General features: G+C 40.5%; 1 protein-coding gene across 1 annotated transcript in view; it reads left to right on the forward strand.

Annotated features, from left to right (window-relative positions):
- Positions 1-20,090, forward strand: part of LOC126203719 (uncharacterized) — a 171,460-nt gene that overhangs the window by 47,580 nt on the left and 103,790 nt on the right. The window contains exon 7 of the mRNA XM_049938094.1: positions 12,296-12,456. Coding sequence (XP_049794051.1) covers positions 12,296-12,456 — 161 coding nt within the window. The remainder of the gene's footprint in view (positions 1-12,295; positions 12,457-20,090) is intronic.

Here is a 20,090-nt window from a genome sequence, read left to right on the forward strand (position 1 = left end):
CTAGAGTCGGATTTGCCAACTGAAGGGCACGTTGCCTAACTTCTTTGTCGGGCGCCAACCGGATAATAGCATCCCGTACCATGGAATCAGCGTAGGATTCTTTGTGAACGTCAGTAACAAATTGACACTTTCGACTGAGGCCGTGAAGTTCAGCAGCCCAAGCGCGATAGGATTGATTCGATTGTTTTTGACAACGATAAAAGGCAACATGAGAGGCTATCACGTGCGTATGCTTTTGAAAATATACGGACAGAAGTGAGCACATTTCAGCAAAGGACAAAGACGCAGAATCTTTCAAAGGAGCCAATTGCGACAACAACCGATACATTTGAGGTGAAATCCATGAAAGGAACAAAGACATATTTGGTCGTCCGCGACATGAAATGCCAAGAAGTGCTGTCAAAGACATTTTTTGTAATCAGACCAGTATTCCGCCGTCTCGTCGTAAGTAGGAAAAGGAGGGAGAGACAACGACGAGAGACGCCCCACATTGGATGCTCCGATGAAATCATGAATCGCATTTGTGAGAAGCATTTGCTGTTCAGTGAGACCTTGCAATAGTTGTTCTAAAGTAGCCATGGAAACCTGTGGGTCAACGATGAAAACGAAAAATTCACTACTTCGTCGCCAATTGTTATAATGTCAAGTTTAACAAATATATTTCAAGGGCGACACGATACATTTAAGTCACAGATCAAGTAAACAAAGTAAGACGTGTGTACACTTTAACAGTCAAATCCGAACTGAGTCTGAGTCTAGCGGCTGCTGGCTGCTTAGGTGGCACTGCTGCTGCATGGTTGGCAGACAGCACCGCATGTAGAGGACGCGCGTAACTGCGCGGCGGCCCTTTGAAAGATCGGCGAGTCACAACAGAAAGCTTTCTAAATAAGAGGCTATGATAGCAGCTGTTACTTCATCTGCCATTTCCTCGAAGTCTACTGGGTTTCTTATTTAAGTTTTAACATCAGATAGACGTAAGTTGTAAGTATTTCTTATATGAATCCCATTCTGTCATATTAAGGTGCATTGTCCAAGGTGTGACAGCAGTTTGTGACAGTGATAAGAATCTCTGCAACGGAAGGGGTTGCGTGCTCACGCAAGCACAGTGTGAGTTTGGGTTGCGATGCGCAGCTGGTGTAGGTGCCGTTGCAACACTTCACTAGTGACAAGTGCTGTGACGGAAGCCGTGCAACTGTGGTGTTCTACCTAGTGTTGTCGTATGGTGCCTATCCAAAGCAAATTACAATGAAACACTCACAAAGAGTAATGCTCTGTGAGCTAATCTCTCAGCGCACTGTCTTTAGATTTAAAGCATCAAAAGTACAAGGGTGCTTTGTTCCAGCACCATCACAGTTGGAAAACAGGAAATATTGTGTTGCAAATCTGTCTCTGATATTTGACTCTTTTAGTTAGAACTAAAGACTGATACCCTTGTTTCAAACATTGTGACTGATTCCAGACACAATATAGAAATTGTATCTATATCAGTTAACCAGGGAAAGCCTAAGATGAGAGAGATACCAGCTCCATCAACAAAGGTCTTGATCTCAGTGGCTCAAGTTCACGTAAGAAGAAGAAGAAGAAGAAGAAGAAGAAGAAGAAAATGAGTGTTGAGGACAAGATGTATCTTCTGCTCGAAAAGAAAGACAGACTGAAAGGGAGAAAGCATCCACAAAATTTAAAATAAAATACCTAGAGGAACCTATGAAGAAATGTATAAATTTATTTCTACCGAACCTTTGTATGGAAATGAGAACACCCCACCCAACTATTTTAGTTGAGTCAAAAAAGCATATGGAATTTAGGAATTAAGTGATGTATATAAAACTGAAAACTGATAAGTTTAAAAGTGTCAAAACAGAGTGACGTTATTTGAGAATGATGAACTTAGGAGCATGATGTATTTTCCTTTTAAAATAAAATTAAAGTGTTTAATTTTGTAAATTTCTTAAAAGCAGCTTGACATTTGAATAAATACAGTTGATATTAAATTCTCTCTCTCTCTCTCTCTCTCTCTCTCTCTGGTTGCGATGCATAGCTGGTGCAGGTGCTGTTGCAACACTACACCAGTGACAAGTGTTGTGACGGAAGCCGTGCAAGGACTTTTATCACAGTGATTCAGTACTCTGCAGAAGTTATTAGCTAAATGATACGCAAGGGTGTTAATAAACAGCTATTTTCCAAATGTTTCACCATTTTCACCGTAAAGAAGAAATGTGACAGCATGTTGCAGGAAGGGGTTCAATTACCATCTGAAAACATTCGTTCTTATGAGGAATTGTTTAATGTTACATGATGTGTTAAAATGTTAAGTGCTGTTAAACTATTAGAACTGTGATAAAGTGAAAAAATAATTTTAGCCAAAAATTTGTGTATTACATCAGAAAATAAGTGTTATGAGAGTTTCTTCAGCTGAGCTGATGGGTTTCTTGAACAGGTTGCACTTTCCTGTAAGGTGCAAAATATGCACAAGCTAACCTAAAATAGTCTGAATTTGGTGCCATTGTTTACAAGATGCTTGTTAATAAAAATGTTATAACAACCTTCACTTCATGCTCGTAGTAAAATATCTAAGTACAGTAAAACCCCATTTTAGGTTCCCTGCCATTTACATTATTTTTTATCGCTTCCATCAAATTTCCTATGTCCACAATGTTATTTCACACCCGATTTTGCATCAACATATTTATAATTTTCCTGAAATTTGCGCTTTACGAAAAAATGTTTGTGGGGGGAAAAAAACTGAAATAAAATGACACTGGCATAATGTTGGCCGTCAAATAGTGTTTACAAACATTACATGGTTAAGTGTCTTGACACCAGAGACCTCTACTAAGCAGATTTAAACTGGTTAAGAAGTAAAAATTTGACTATTCATGCTGTATCTCCTGCTGCTGCCAAACTCTACTCTGTGTGATAGCTTACAGGTGTAAGTAAGTTCATATGAATAAAGATATCATGATTAATCACAACCGTCTCCTAACTGTCTCTAGAGCGCATGTACAGTTTTGTGATTGTTGTAATCATTGTCACACCTCTGTCGAACTATATTTAGTGTTTCATCTTTTGGTTGCTTGTAGTGCTAGTTGTCAGGTTCATTCACTTTGCGTTGCTCTAATGTTTTCGGTTTAAACACAGTGCGAATTATGTATATGATCATGCTGAGCAAAACGTGTTTCAAGGATTTATTCTCGTTGTTAAGTGCAATATTTATGTACGTATCTTTTGTGATACAAAAAAAAAAAAAAAAAAAGAGTGATAGTTTGCATGTGTGTGGTTTTCTATATGACTGAGGAAGCACAGTACCAGATAACCTCAAATAAATTACTACAGTTCAAGAGATGCAGAACAACACATATGCAAACACCACATGAAAAAATATTTAACTGATGCAGTGTTTCATTATTTAAATAATGAATGACACCTGTAGACATCCCAAAAACATTGTTAATGATGTATGAAATTGAGTCAAACATTTCTGCTTCCAAATTATCAGTTCTCATTATATTAGCAGTTTTTATTAGATAATAAACCCCTGACAAGAGTATTTTGATGCCTATTGTGTGCATAGGAACAAAGAGCGGAAATGCAAGGTGGTATTCTATACATAACTTTTACAGCTTAAAATGTTATTTCCCATATTTTACATTTGACACCATTTTTTGAAGTTCCTTGAAAAACATAAAAGCTATGTTTCACTGTATTTCAAAGTCAGATTCAATTCAACCATGTTTCTCTCCATCCTGGTGCTGTTACTGTCGCAACTGCGCCTGGCTTGCACCTTGGGAAACAGCGCTGATTGCAGACATAATTCTGTAGCATGAGTGAGCAGGCAGTCCATTTCGCCGCAGGGGGTCTGTTGCTGCCGCGAGCTGCTGTCACGCCTTGGACAGTGCACCTTTAGATGCCTTATTGGATATGGTCTATGTAACATCCATTTCCACGTATAACTTGATGTACAGGGTGTGTAGAATTAAAGAACCAATTTCAAAATGCTGTAGAAAGAGAACCAAAGGTCTGTATGAGGTCAAATTTGTACAGCGCATTATTGGTACAGAGGAAACTGTCAATGAACAAGAAGAAGTGTAATGAATATTTGTCAAATGGATGCCGCCGTGAGTGTCATTACATGCACACCAACAGATGCGTAGCACATGGTTATTCTTCAGTTGCATCCAAGACACCCAACATGACTGTCTCTATGAAGGAATGCTGCTGATAATGCTCTTTTATAAGAACAGTGACAGTACGCCAGTAGTCTTGTAAAAGTTACAGTCCCTGAAGGGTATGAAAAATAGCACTGGTCCAATGTCTGCTAAGGGTATGGATAAAATGATTATAAAATTAAAAAAGACAGGTTCTTTGGAAGTGCAGTGTGGTAGAGGGAGGAAAATAATTGATCAGAAGTCTGTCAACGTGGCCATAGCATTGCATGGGGGGTTCGAGTGGTGATTTGCAAACATGCAGTGCACAGGGAATCGCCCGAATGTTGGACATGCTTGCAAACATGGTGCATAAAATCCTGCGAAACATTCTGTTTTGCCATTCATGTAAAATCACCCATGTCCAGGAGTTGCTTTCTGCTGACCTGTGAGTAGACAAATATTCGCTCTGGCACTTCTTGCATGGATGGAAGTGGACAGTGAATGGTTTTGGAATATTCTGTGGCCAGACAAAGCCCATTTCCATCTCCAATTCCCTGTCAATATGTAGAAAATCTGCACACACGTCAAGCGGTACCATTTCATTCTGCAAAGATGACTGTGGAGCTGGTTGACAACATCATTTATTGTAGGGCCATATCTTTTTGAGGAGATAAGTCCTGCAACTCCTGTTACCTGTACCATCACTGGTAAATACTACATGTGTTCTGCATATCGATGTCATTCCAACCTTTCAACAGTGTGAACATGAGGGTAGGATTATTTTTATCAAAGACGGCGCTCTCCTGCACATTGCACAGCCTGTGAAGTGGCTGCTGCAGAGGCATTTTGGAAATACTACTATCAGTCGTCATTTCCCTACAACCTAGCCATCTAGATCATCTAATTTTAATCCGCTTGACCTCTGGGGTTATCTGAAAGATGTTGTGATCAGTGCTTGAATTATTAATGTAGCTCTGTTGAAGGCACCCATTGCACAAAGCATTCTAAAAGTAACCCCCAAGACACTCCAGTCTGTTGTGGAACACAACTGTTTCTCAGTTTCAACTTGGGCAAAAAATGCTGGAGAGCATATTGAACATGATATGCGCAAGTCTCACATCAATTAGAAATATATGTTGTTTTGCTTTGTACGCAGGTTTTGGACCCAGAAAAACAAAAACCAATGTCATTTTGCTTTGTATGCAGTTTTTGGCCTCAGTGCAAAAAGAAACAGATTTCTCCCATTCAGTGTGGTACAACAATACCATTGCAGATGGGCTTGCCCAACTAACAGTGCTGTTGACTGCTGAATGTATACCGCCATGCACATTGAACAGTATGGATAGTGTAATGTGCAACTCAAATGATAGCTGTCGTATTGAGACATCTGTAGCCGATCCTATTTATGTTAAGACGATTACAATGCCATCTATTCGTAAATTTTTTTGCGTAATGTTTCCTCTTGTGGCAATAATATGCTATTCAAATTTGATATCACTCTAAGCAGGGGTTCTCTTGCTACATCATTTTGAAACTGGAAATTTATTTACAGTCATGCCATACACATGTCGGGTAAAGATGGTCCATTGCCATGTTTGGTTGTTGGATGTAGCTATCCATTAAGATAGTCCCAAAAGTTATGTCAGTTACTTCTTTTGTTTCACTACTCCCTGAAGATAGGTTCCTTACCCCTATTTAAGATATCGGGGTAACTCTTTAATAGTTAGGTTTCACCTATGCTGTTGGTGTTGCTGCTTCCCCACACCAGCTTGTGGGCCTTAGAATCACAACTAACCAGCGATTATTTGGTCATCTGCAAGCAGCTGCTTATCAGTCTCTGTTATTTGGGTTGAGGAACACTGTTCCCATAAGGGAGTATGCTGAGGGTCAATAATACTTCCTTTGAGCTACCTTCCTTATGCTGTTTCATTCCAATGGTCACTAAGTCCCTGGAACCGAATTCTACCATTAACATGAACTAAATTCCATTTTTAACATAAATGCATGTTCAGGATTTTTTTAGGTTCATCACATAAGTCAAGTTGCTTCCAGTTCCTCAGAGGCCTACCTTGCTTTATACAAGTATGGTTCTTGAACCAGATCCATGTCCTCTACCTATCTTCCTAGAAGGTAACTCAAGGCGGCGGTTGCCCCCTTACTCCACTACAAGTTTATCTGCAATGCTTCCAGCTGCTAATTTGCTGTCGTCACTTTTAATGTTTTTTTCACTCTGACAGTAGCCTAAGTGAACCTTAAGTACAGTTTTAGGCCTTCCTCTCTCCAGGCTTTCTCTGATTTCCACCACAGGGAATTTGGAGGTTTGATTTGCATATGAAGCATGGCAAGTTGAAATCTTTTCATCTGCTCTTGTTGTATATTTTTCTTCTTTTGAGTCTAGTTATCCACATTGTGTATGTGTAGTGTATCCTCAAATCTGGAAAAATGGTACATACCATGTATCATGCAAATCTATTCTTCAGGGGATAATTTTCAATGTGCTGACTACAGCAATTTGTTTAGTTCTTCTGGAAACAATTTTAATTGAAAGAGATAGAACTTACCATCATAATTGTGTGTAATGGTAGGTTTTGACTAACAAGGGGACCCTCCATACTGTAAATCACGGATTTTGATGCGCTTCAAAAATGTTGTAGAGGCACATACGCTGAGTACCTGGCTATCCGGTTTTTTAGCGACGGGCTTGGTTTTTGAGAAAATCGATTTTGAAGTTCATTGCGCACTTTTTATACCCGAAACATTACATGTATTCCGAGCAAGTCAGTGTAGCACAGAGATCAGGGTTCACAGCTACCGCACTGGAGATACTGTGTTTGAATCCTGCTCACGGAGTAGATTTTCGGCATATTTAATGGCATTTGTGATTCCGCCTTTTGGTTCTTCGTTCAATTCCTCTACTTGTGGATCTTCTTCTGACTGCACCACTGCAGAAACATCTGGTTCTTCCATTTCACAGAATTTTTCTAATGCATAGCACTAGAGACGCTTTGCGAGCAACTGACACTGTCATTAGATGCGAACATTAGTTAGATGCGAGCATAAAGGAATGCAACTCGCATGCTCATTGGCAGCAACTAGGAGCTGGGGTTCCCGTTACAGCTAACGGTATTCATGGGAGAGGGGACGATAATGGGCGGAGGTAGATTTCAGGTAATACAAGAAGCGACCATTGTACGAACATTTGGAACTCCAACTGTGAACAACAAATGGAATGAATATTTGGAAGAATTAATAACTGAATATATCTTTATAATTTTGCACGCCTTACACTGTTTGTTGATATTCTCTGAAATAAAATTAAAAAATTTGGTTGATTTTGGGCAGGGGAGGGGGGGAGGTACATGAGCAGGATTTGAACACAGTACCTCCAGCGCGGTAGCCTTGAACCTTTATTGCTGTGCTATGTCGACTTGCTTGGAATGTATGTAATGTTACGGGTATTCAACGCGCGCAATGAATTTCAAAATCGATTTTCTCAAAAATAAAGACCCGTTGCTAAAAAATTGGATAGCCAGGTACTCAAGGTAAGTAACATATTTGAAGCGCATCAAAATCCGTGATTTACAGTATGGAGGGTCCCTTTGTAAGCTAATTAGCAGTTTTGGAAATATTGACACACTCCATGGGAAAGCTGTGACTACAGACTTCACAGTAACTAGTTTTAATTTTTCTGAAAATAATTAACCTAATAGACAGTTAGTATTAAAGTTGGGATATACTCAGACCTGTTGCCTTCTGTGCCATTGCACCTGTCGAATTCAAAATTTTACCTGTTTACTTCCATTGCCCTAAATTTTCTGTATCAAATGGTACATTTCATTAATCATTTAAGTCACTAATTAAGAATTTGCATAATTTGTCATGATTTCAAATATGGTAACTGTACTCATGAATTGGTAATCTTCTATATTTTGTTAGCAATCTACTTATTGTATAAACAAAGTTATTACATGAACATATGGCTCACCTACTCTGGTAAATTTCAGCCATACAGTTTTATAATCCCACACAGAAATCTTTAGTCTGTGTCCCGAGAGAATACAAGCAGCATAATAAGTAACTGAGCGAGGTGGCACAGTGGTTAGCACACTGGACTCGCATTCAGGACGATGACGACGACAACAGTTCAAACCTGCTTCCAGCTATCCTCGTTTAGGTTTTCTGTGACTTTCCTAAATCGCTTCAAGCAAATGCCGAGGTGGTTCCTTTGGAAGAGCACGGCTGACCTCTTTCCCCATCCTTCACTAATCCGATGGGACTGATGACCTCGCTGTGTGGTCGCTGCCCCCAAATCAACCAACCAAACAACCTTAAAAAGTACCTGTTTAACATTTTCTGTGAGAATTTGTACACATTCAGTGTGCATGCTTGAATAATACGTATAGAAATGTGTCCTTTGTCATAGTTGGAACATTTAACATTATTGTATCATTTATCTTGTTATCAACATGTATTAGTGAAATCTCTGTGTGAACTTCTTTGTTTGTTGGAAACATTAACTGTATTCACCAATCTGCTGTTGGTGAATGTGTTCTGAGAATCAATGCCACACGAAGCTCGTATGGTGATTAATAATGAACTTCGTTCAACTGTCTAACTCTTATAAACTGTGAATTACGAGATGGGTTTCGTGATAAGTGTTGCCACTGAAACTAATAAGTGTTGCCACTGAAACTAATAAGTGTTGCCACTGAAACTAATAAGTGTTGCCACTGAAACTAATATGTGTGTCACAAAGTGGAACTAAAAAAGACTTGTTGTGCCTGTTATTGTTCAACATAATTCAGTACCCAAAGTTTTCAGTTTCAATACAATGAACTTACACATGCTGCCGAGAAGAACAAGATAAGGCTCAAATTGTGTTTGAAGCATTCCATGTCCTCCGCAGCTTTTTTAAAGAGTGCCATGTGGACTAGTTCCTCTTCTTGTGAGGTGTGCTAACAAGGGGACAGTATTTTTGGATAACTGCGAACCTAAACACCGAGTCTCAGGTACTGTACAGTGTCGTTAGAAAGTGTCTGAAAAGCTTTTAAGGGTGTTTAACCAGTGAGGCTCCTGAGCAAGCAGCTTCAACCAGCCTGCAAGAGACAGTGTTGCCAAATGTGTTCTTCGTTCACTTTCTTCAAACCGAAGAGGAGCAATACAGAAATTTGATATTGGATGGAATCGTGTGTCTAACCTGAGCCAGTGACTCAGCAGTTTTGTTCGCTACCGTCTACACTATGAGAGCAATCGACATTAATGGTATCAGCTTGTGTAGCAGAATTTTATCTGCTAGTCATTTGATCATTTTTGGAAATCCGAATCAATATTCCTTGTGGTACTTGCCAAATGTGCTCTCTGTTCAGTTTCTTCAAACCGAACAAGAGCAATACAGAAATTGGATATTGGATGGAAGCATGTATCTAACCTGAGCCAGTGACTTGGCAGTCTTGTGTGCTACCATCTAAAATGAATACAAAGGGTATTCAAAAAGTTTTGCACAGCCGTCTCTATTTTTTTTTATTTTTTGCATGAGGAGAATGAAATTTTTTGTGAACATACTTGGAACATTTAGCTATACATTGAGCCTACTCAATGTAACCTCCATCAGCTGTGATGCATCTGGCCCAACATTCTTTCCATGATGTAAATGCAATTTGGTAAAATTCTGGTGATTGACTTTTACACCATCGCTTGACGCAGGAAATAAGGTCTTTCTCACTATCAAATGTTTTACCATGCAGGTGGGCCTTCAGACAACCAAAGGGTTTAAAAATCAGACGGAGCCAAGTTTGAACTGTAGGGAGGATGAGGAACAATTTTCCAACCCATTTTCCTGATTTTCTTGTGCATCTTAAGGGCTGTATGGGGTTTGGCTTTGTCATGGTGTAGTCTGATGAGCTGATCATGAAGCTGTGGTCTGTGGGTCTTGATGGCAAATCGCAGCTTGTCCAATGGCAAACAGTAATGGTCTCAGTTAATTGTGGAGCCAGGTTCCAAAAAGTCAATGAAAATGACACCACACTGATCCCAGAAAGTTCGTGAAAGTCTTGATTTCTTCTTCCGAGGGGTACCCGGATGACGCCAGTCTATGGATTGAGTTTTGCTCTCAGATTTGGCCAAAACAACCATGTTTCATCCTGGGTAATGACACCATCAAAACACTGTTGCCACTCGTCAGTAAAGGTTTTCGTGGGACCCTTCCACACATTCTTCCTCATCATTTCCATTTCTCTTGTCAGTAATCTAGGAATCTAACATGCACAGATTTTTCTGTACCCTAGTGACTGTTCCAGAGATACGACACTACCCAATGACAAACAAGTCATTTTAGCAAGCTGTCATGTCATCACACATCCATCATTTTGGATGATTTGATCAATGGTCTCCTTATTCACATCACTCACTGCCGTCAATGGTCTACTGCATTGTGGATTGTCCAGTAGAGAGAAATCACCTTGTTTAAACCTAAGCAACCACTGCTGGATGGTGCTGCGATCTACTGTGTCCTCCCCATAAACAGGGAGCAACTTCCTGTGAATTGATGTGGCAGAGTCATCACCGGACTTGAAGAGTAACTCCATCACCAACCAATGTCGCAACCTGACCTCTACTTCACTGTCCATTATTGCTCACCTGTAAATAAAAGAAATTACTTTTATTTACCAACTTACAGCTAAATGTTCCAAGTATGATCAAAATAATTTAAATCTCCTCCTGCAAAAAATAAAAAAATTAGAGACGACTGTGCAAAACTTTCTGAACGCCCTTTGTATATCTTAATAGAACAAAAACAAGCTTCATGCAACAATGTTAAAAGGAAGATAGATAGGATGATGACAATGAGTGCTACTAACGTCAGTGATACAAATAAGAAAGTCAGATGCTAAATAAGTCAGGTGCTAAATAATATTTGAAATTTGTGGTAAGGTCTTATGGGACCAAACTGCTGAGGTCATCGGTCCCTAAGCTTACACACTACTTAATCTAACTGAAACTAACCAATGCCAAGGATGACACCCATGCCCGAGGGAGGACTTGAACTTCTGATGGGCGGATCCGCACGGACGTGACAAGACGCCTCAGACTGCTCGGCTATCCCATGCGGCTGCTAAACAATATCTGGAAATAAGTTACAGTAGTTAAAAGGTAAATAAAAGCAAGATTGGTAATGGGGCAAAGTAAATAATTATTTAATAAGTTTATCACAGTGTACAGTGTTCTATGGTACCAGTACCCACACACAAATAGAGCTAGAGGCTGTATGAGTTACATTACCATTGGGTTGAATTATTATGGTGTGTGTATATTAAGTTTCATTGCCGCCCCCCCCCTCTCTCTCTCCCCCCCACTCTTTAAAAAAAAAAAAAAAAAAAAAAAAAAAAAAAGTAAGTAAGTGAACAAGTTAGCAACTTAAACTTATTTTGTTCACTCTGTTAACAACAGACTATCACTACAGTGCTATATACTTGCTTACTCCAGTTGCATTTAAAGCTTTCTCAGCTCTGTTAAACAGCTACTGTTTATCTGCTACTGATAGCTTAATATTTACACCCCCATAATAATATTTATGGAATAAAAAGCCATCTTTATGCGGTATGAACAGATGCCTGCAGACAGTTAACATTTCTGCTTGTCATAAAAATAACAGGACTTCTCAGTTACTGTTTTGAGTTGATAAGAAAATTAGTAAGGGTGGCTAAGGAGGTACAGTTCCATTTCTCTTTTCCACTTGAGGGGATTATTGGTTCCTTTCTTTGTCATGGGAGCAGGTTGAAGACATTCACACTGAAATATGGAACCTGACTACGACCTCTAAGGCAGTATGTACATGGAAATAATTTTTATTTTATTAAATGAGTATTATTATTCATTGTTAAAGGGAGACTTATTTTTATTATTGGCAACAAATAACATTAAGGAGGACAACATTTTTTTGTTTCCTTTTGCTGACTAAATACATTGATTGCTACAGAAAAGTGTATGAAACAATGGTAAGTGAAAACATGTAAAATAAGCCAGAAAGCTCTCATTCCTTTTTTTTTCTTATTTTTTAAAATTGTAAGTGTGTACAGACATGTGGCTATTTAAGTACTTCAAACATTTCTACTTTGAAATGAAATATTGTTTAACAAATTATTTTATTTCAGAGTGGTCCACAGCGCTGAGTCAAAGGTGTGAAAACCTAAAAAAAGATGCCGAGGTCATTAAAAACATTAAGTGGAATATATCTCAGCTTCATAAAGCCATTACCCAAAAGAGAAATGGAACACTTGGGATATGTTCATCATATCTCAGAAATGAACTGTTGGTGAGTGAAGTTGTGATATTTGCTGTTCGATACTGCTGATGAAATAAGTCAGGCTTTGCATTAGTTTTGCATGCCTTCATTCATCTATATTCTGTAGCATTCTAGGGGTAGGAATGACGTCAATGCTTGACCACCCAAGAGACGTGGGTTTGCTGACTTGGAGAGTAGACGCGTGTCTAACAGCTGAAGGCAGTATTAAAACAGTATTACAATGTTAAACATTTATTGTCCACAAAATTCAGCATTTGATGCTTTCGACATTTAGGCAGCCAGTGTGGGCAAGGGTGGTGGTAGTTTACTGCCGCAGAATGCACTGGTCAGCATTTGACATGCAGTTGTTAATATATCAGTTCAATAGCAGCAACATCATAAGGCTGGTCACCTCGTATATGTTAGTGCTCTATTGTGTTTTTTCAAAATGAGGCTGCACACAACTTTTGTGAGATGATAGCCAGAGAATGCATGATCCTGTTCTAGACAATATACAGGCAAGGGATCTACCAGCTTTGCTTCGAGTACGTGAAATCATTCAGGGAAGTGCTGTGGCCCTCTGCCAAGAAATACTGGCAACACTAACATCAGCCACAGGAACAGATGCGAGTGGCAGCAGTGGCTTGCCGTCATGGCCAAGGGTAACGAACTGCCCCCAGGTCCTACAGGTGAGGTGTTCAGAGGGCGTACTGGATAGTGATGGCCACAGCTACCCATCAATCTTCACTTGTAGTTGGCACTGTGGCTATCAGTGACCAAGTTCCTCTTGACACAATAGAAGATCAAAGGCTACTCAACAAGCAGAAGGTTGACTGACACAGGCCTCTTCACTAGACAGGATAACAGCACAGAATATTAATAGTATTTACACAGGATGAGCTTGTGTGCTCTGCTACAGTGGGGTGGCAATGACATCTCTCTTGGGGGCTTCAGGTTTTCACAACCCTCTTTTCTGCCATGTCAGTAAACTCCTCAGTTGCCATGTTGTCACTTTGCTACATTGCTTCCTAGAGCTCTCAGCCCTTTCAGGGTGTCAGAATAACTTCTGTGTTCACTGCAGCTCCCTCAGCAGTCCTTTCTTGCCAGCATTCCACTTGGCTATCGAACCTTGCTGCTCTGCTTCCAGCATTGCCTGGGAAGAACTTTGAAATTTTTCTTGCAGTAGTAATTTGCTGTGCAACAATTCAGTGATGAAACTGTGCAACAATTTAGTGACGAAATAGTTATGGAAAATATTTTGTCTCCCTATTTGTATGTATTCAAAATTTGAGAGCTACTTGAACAGTAACAGCTTTCTTCATTGACTTGATAGTACTGACACACGCTTTCTACTGACTGAAAGGAAATCCACAATAGATACCAGTTTAGCCTGAATGTTTTTTCAATGAACAGATGTATATAATTACTAACAAACCTGGCAATGCTTCACAATTGGTAAATACACTGAAGAGTAAAAGAAGCTGATAAACCTGCCTAATATCGTGTAGGTCCCCCGCAAGCATGCAGAAGTGCCGCAACACGATGTGCCATGGACCCGACTAATGTCTGAAGTAGTGCCGGAGGGAACTGACACCATGAATACTGCAGGGCTGTCCATAAATCCGTAAGAGTACAAGAGGGTGGAGATCTCTTCCGAACAGCATGCTGCAAGACATACCAGAAATGCTCAATAATGTTTATGTCTGTGAGTTTGGTGGCCAGCGGAAGTGTTTAAGCTCAGAAGAGTGTTCCCGGAGCCACTCTGTAGCAATGATGGTTGTGTTGGGTACCACATTGTTCTTCTGGAATTGCCAAAGTGTGTCGGAATGCACAATGGACATCAATGGCTGCAGGTGATCAGACAGGATGCTTACGTACATGTCACCTGCAAGAATAGTATCTAGACATATCGGGGGTTCCATATCACTCCAATTGCACACGCACCACACCATTACAGAGCCTTCACCAGATTGAACAGTCCCCTGCTGACATGCAGGTGTTCCCGACGCTAGCAGTGCCATATTCTGTCCATTCACATATCTCTGTATTTGAATAAGTGTGCCTATACCACTTTCTTTGGCACTTCAGTGTAAGTACAGGACATGGATAGACACCCTAAACTTCTTTCCTCTCAGTACATCTCCTTCTCCTGCCTCTCTTAGTCCATTTCCTCTTCCACCTCTCTCCGTGTATCACCTCTTCCACCCCATTTCTCCATCTCCTTCTCCCGCTCTCTCCTGTCTGTCATTCCCATACTCTACATCCATTTCCTCCTCCCCCCCTCCCACCCGTCCTCCATTCTCCCTTTTTCTCCTCTCTCTGATCATGAGTCTGGTTTACTGACATCGCAAATGAAACCTTCATTGGGAATCGAAGTCATTTAAAATGAATGAGCAAATCGATTCAGATGATTGGTATATGGGATATGAGAAAGAGATCTCGGCAGCTGCTAGACCTGTCAGGATAATACCTTCAATGTTAGTACTTTGCATAGTTGTAACCTGTGAATGGCAGGATTACAAACTTTCTGTCAAGTCAGATTCCGTAGTAGTTTTGTAATAGTAAGACAGTAACCATAAATACAACTTTCCTATTTTCTATGAAACAGATTGAGTGGGACCCTGTCTGGGTGGAACTGTATGAGGGTGGTTTGATACGTCTGGTACATTTTCATGAAGGAATGGAACATTTTTGTTGTGCCTTTATGATTGTTAAGCTTGAATATTCCAAAGTTCGTATAAAGAATTTCAACCGTGTACAGCGTATAGCTCATAGTTGACAGCTGTCTGTGTTGGTCAATCTGTTGGCTGCAATTGAAAATGGAGAGAACCGAGTTTTGTGCTGTTCTTAAACATTTTGATTTGAAAAGTTGGACTGCCGCAAAAATAAAAATGGAATTGGCTGAAGTTCACACGGGCTCTGCACCTTCATTGAAGACCATTTACTTACGGGTTAATGAATTTAAATGTGGTCACAGAAGTGGCAAAGACGAAGTGTACACTGGCCATCAAGTTGAGATTGCCACATAGGAAACCATTGACAAACTCAGCGATTCGGTACTGCAAGACTGCCAAATAGAAATTTGTGAGACTACTGTGACTGTAGGCATTTCAACTGAGCAAGTGCATAATATCATGCATGGAGAATTGGTATGAAGAAAAGTATGGCGAGGGGTGGGGGTGGGGGGGTTACGATTGCTCTCAGTCAACTAAAAGTGCATCCATCACAACATTTCAACACAGTGTCTGGTGATGTTTAATTGCAATCTGCAAATTTTTTTGTGCTGATTTGATGAAACCTGAATTCATCATCACACATCAGAGTGGAGACAGCAGTCAAAAGAATGGGCAGAGGTTGGTGAAAGTGCCCTGAAGAGGGCACAGACAATTTTGTGAGCTGCCAAGGCGAGAGCCACTGATTTTTGGGATTCCCAAGAAATAATCCTCATGGATTACTTAGAAGAAGGCAGAACCAAACCTTGACCACATTGCGCTTCATTATTGGATCATTTGAAACTTGCTTTCTTTGAAAAAATACCGAGATTGTTGACATGGAAAAAAAGTGCTCTTTCACCCGGCTAATGCACCACTCCACACATCAGCGATAACAATGGTGAAAGTACATGAATTGGGCTTTGAATTGGTTCCTCATCCACCCTATTTACCAAACTTAGCCCCAGGTGACTTCTTCATGTTTCCTAATTGAAACTTTGGCTTACTGAGAAGAAATGTTAATCAAATGAAGAAACGAAAGATGTAGACAATGAGTGTTTTGCAGAGTTTGACAGAAATTTTTTTTCCGATGGGAAAAAAAATAGCTGGAGGAACTCTTGGGTCAAGAGTATATGTGTCAAATGAGACTGTTGAGAAGTAAAGTGAATTGTATTCGAAACAAACATTTTTTTTCTTGCTATTTTATCAGAGTGTCAAACCAATCTCGTATGTTCCTAGTTTCTCATATGGACACCCGGCAAATCTAATCAATACTGCCACTCAAAGTGGTGGTAGGTGTACCATATGGGAGTACTCACATCCACTCATCCATATAAATGAGGGATGCTAATCCTCCTGATAATGAAGTTGCCTGTAGTAAGAGGGCTCAGTGAGTCTTAAATCAGATTGTCTACTTCTAGTGTTTTAAGAGGAAGGAGGGGACATTTGAAATAGTTTATGATAATAGCTCATGTTTCTCAGGGTGTGCTCACTGTACCACCATCATGTGAGTCCACCGTCAGTGTGATCCTCACACAGCTTAATGGTGGACTGCCCTCTCCTCTCCTTTTATGAGATTTTAATGCACGCAGTGCACTATGGAGATCCAACACCACTTACTTTCAGGGATCAGCTACTCGAGACTGTCACACAAACTGAAGTCATTATCTTGCTGATCATGGGTTAAGCTGTGCATTTCAGCGCCCTACAAGTTATTCTACAACCGTAGACATCTCCTGTTGTCACCTGTGCTAGCAGACACTGCTCAGTAGGAAGTGGATGATGACCTCTCTGGTTTATGGAGCAGATCATGAAAGGAAGCCGCTCAGATGGTGGTTCAGAAATGCTTAATGGAGGCAGCTAGGTGTTTTTAAGCTGTGTGAATGTGTCCAGGACTGGGCGGATCACATTACAATAATCATTCACCAAACTGGTGATGCATCCAGCCTGAAGTCAACAGGAACATCTAGGAGGCAGCCTGTCCCTTGGTGGAATGATGAGTATCTTTCTGCATTCAGAGACAAGAGGGCGGCTATGCAAACATTCAGCTGATGCCCTAAAGATGCAAATCTTGTGACCTTTTGAATGGCACCATCGAAGGCGAGGAGAATAATTAGAGAGAGTAAGCAGGGGTCTTATCAAAAGTAACTGAACTCCATCAATAAGTCAACACCTACAAGCAAAGTATGGGAAGAATTTTCAGGTGGAACTCAAAACTGTCAACAGCAGCTGTATGACAGGAGGAGGTTGTCTTCCGTTAGGTTTTTAATGAAATTTATCTGACAGAAATACTCCCCACTTCCTGGAAAGATCTGTTTCGTCCCGATTTTAAAATCGGGGAAGGATCGGACTAACACCAGTAGTGATTGTATTATTAGTCTCAAAAGCTGCATAGGAAGAGCACTGGAGTGTACTGTTAACCGGTGCCTAGTGTAGGCTCTTAAAACCTGGTTGCTAATAAATAACTCTCATTGTGGATTCATGGTGTATTGCCCCATACTCGATAATCTGATGCTGCTTGACATGGCAGTCAACAAGCTTTCCTAAGTAAGCAACACGTGTCAGTACCTCCTTTAATTTGGGAAAGGCCTTTGATACTGCCTGGAGACATAATATTTTGTTGCGGCTCTGCAGGTGGTGTTTACATATATGTCTCACCACTTCCATACACTCATTCCTCTCAGAAAGTTATCTTAGATACAAGGTTGAGGATGTCCTGTCTGACTGTTGCAAGCAGGAGAATAGTGTCCCTCAAAGTAGTGTTTTAAGTGCAAGGGTATTACGTTGGTGTTGAGGAGTGAGTCCCATACAGTGTCCTTGGACGACTTCTCCATGTTCAGCACATATCCCACTCATGCAACAGCTAATTGGCAATTACATTTGATAGTAAAGTGGTTGGAGCAATAAATTAAAGGAAAATGTGAATTATTTGGTCTCGACTTTTGATGAAAGGCTAATGTGGCTACCACACTTTAAAGAACTAAATTGAGGTGCCTCAAGGTTTTAACAATCCTTAAATGCCCTTCTGCTCCAACTTCATAAAACCTTTGTGAGGCGCCGGGTTGAATATGGATGTCAGATTCAAATGTGACTTTGGGCTTCATACCTAAACATGCTGGACGCGATTCACCGTGAGGATATTAAGCTGTTAAGAGGAGCTTGTTGCATGAGTTCATTTGCTAGTCAGTGTGCAGAAACTGGTGAGCGTCCACTGATTATTTGACATCTCCTCGTGGGCACGCCAAGCATATAGGGCTTTGCCTGTTCCAAAATTGCCAGCATCCAACTCCATTGCCCAGCCACCACTTGAATGGCTATTTCATAATCTTCTGTGGACAGTTAGGCCATTTGGGATCTGTTTCAGGAAGAGCCTTGAGTTGTTACAGGTGGAGGGAATTAGAGTCCAGCCAAAGGTGAAGTAGATCCCCCTAGCTACTACAGAGCAGAGGCCCACGGTATGTCTTGTACGACTATCTACAGTAAGCATTATACTCCAAATTATATTTTTAAAATTAAATTTAATGAGATTTTGAATCAACACTCTGATTTTATTTTACATTTATGTGGATGGGTTCAAGCAGGGAAATTTTATCAGCTGCTCTGTCACGTTCCCCAACATTTTCCTTAGAATGGGGTTCCCAGAGCAGTTTTCAGTTTGTTTGCTATCCTGAGGGCACTAGAGCATATGAGACATCATCGTGGAAAGGAATTCCTCATCTGCTCTATCCGCTTCTAGCTTTGAGCAGTAGTACCTAGTAGATTGTATGGTGCAAGAAGTGTGGGATGTTCTCTTGCAGAGGAACGATTCAGAAATTACCTTCTGTTGAGTTCCAGGGCATGTTGGGGTCCAGGGAAATGAATTTTTTGATGCAGTTGCCAAGGAGGCTTGCTCCTTTCCATGTCCTGCATGCTGTTTAGTCCCCTGCAGACTGTTACCACATTTGTGAAGAGGAAGATAGTGTGTTGGTGGGAGACTTAGTAGCTGGAAGTGAAGAATAATGAGCTGCATTCATTGAAATGTTCAGAGCAGTAGTGGCTTCACTCCTTCTGACCATGAAGAACTGAGCCAGTAGAACTTTACAATCCTTTGACTCGTGGATTTCTCTTACATCATGAGGAGCCCCCTGTATGGCACAGGTGTGGAACACAGCTCTCGATACAATATATGTTGAGTATATTTTATGACGACCTGCGACCTGAGGACAGATCTGTAGCTCCCACAGGAGCAGCTCTGCTTTAACTGATAATTAGGTGAGTGTGTTTTGAGATTTTCTTTCATGTCAGGACTCCTTACCAAAAAATTGGGTGTGAGATTTACTGTGTTGCAGTGCAGCCCAGTCACCCATTATTTCTAAGTACTCACCCAGCCATTTTCATCTGCCCCCCTTTTTTAACTGTTTCTGCACAGGTGTTTTATCCTTGATTTTACTTAGTAATTCTGCTGCTTTTTGTCCAATTTTTATGGTTGGTCTTCTGTATATCTGTCTATTTTTGTGTGGGGATATAACTTGGTTTTAAATTTTATTTATATTTTTCAGCAGCTTTTGACCCACGTCATTTTTATTTACGTCAAGCAAGGACACTAATGACGTCACCACCTAGTACCTTAAATCACTAATAATAATAATAATAATAATAAATCCCGTGGAGGCCCGGGAAAAGAATAGGCCTCCGGTATGTTCTGCCAGTCGTAAAAGGCGACGAAAAGAACAAACCACTAATAGGGCTAACCCCCCTTTTAGTGTGATTAGTTGGTTCAGGACAGAACTAAAGAAGCCTCGGACAAGCGCCGTCATGGTCGGGGACGACGCTTGAACCCTATGCCCGCCCACAATGGTAACGACACCGCTAGCCAACTGGAAAATGATTTAAATCCAAATAGAGGTGTTTTGCAGGATATGCTTCCTGCAACCACCCTAGAAGGAAAACAAAGACAGAGGATGAGATGGTCAG

This window comes from Schistocerca nitens, chromosome 9, assembly GCF_023898315.1.
Source record: "Schistocerca nitens isolate TAMUIC-IGC-003100 chromosome 9, iqSchNite1.1, whole genome shotgun sequence".
In the NCBI taxonomy this organism is placed as follows: domain Eukaryota; kingdom Metazoa; phylum Arthropoda; class Insecta; order Orthoptera; family Acrididae; genus Schistocerca; species Schistocerca nitens.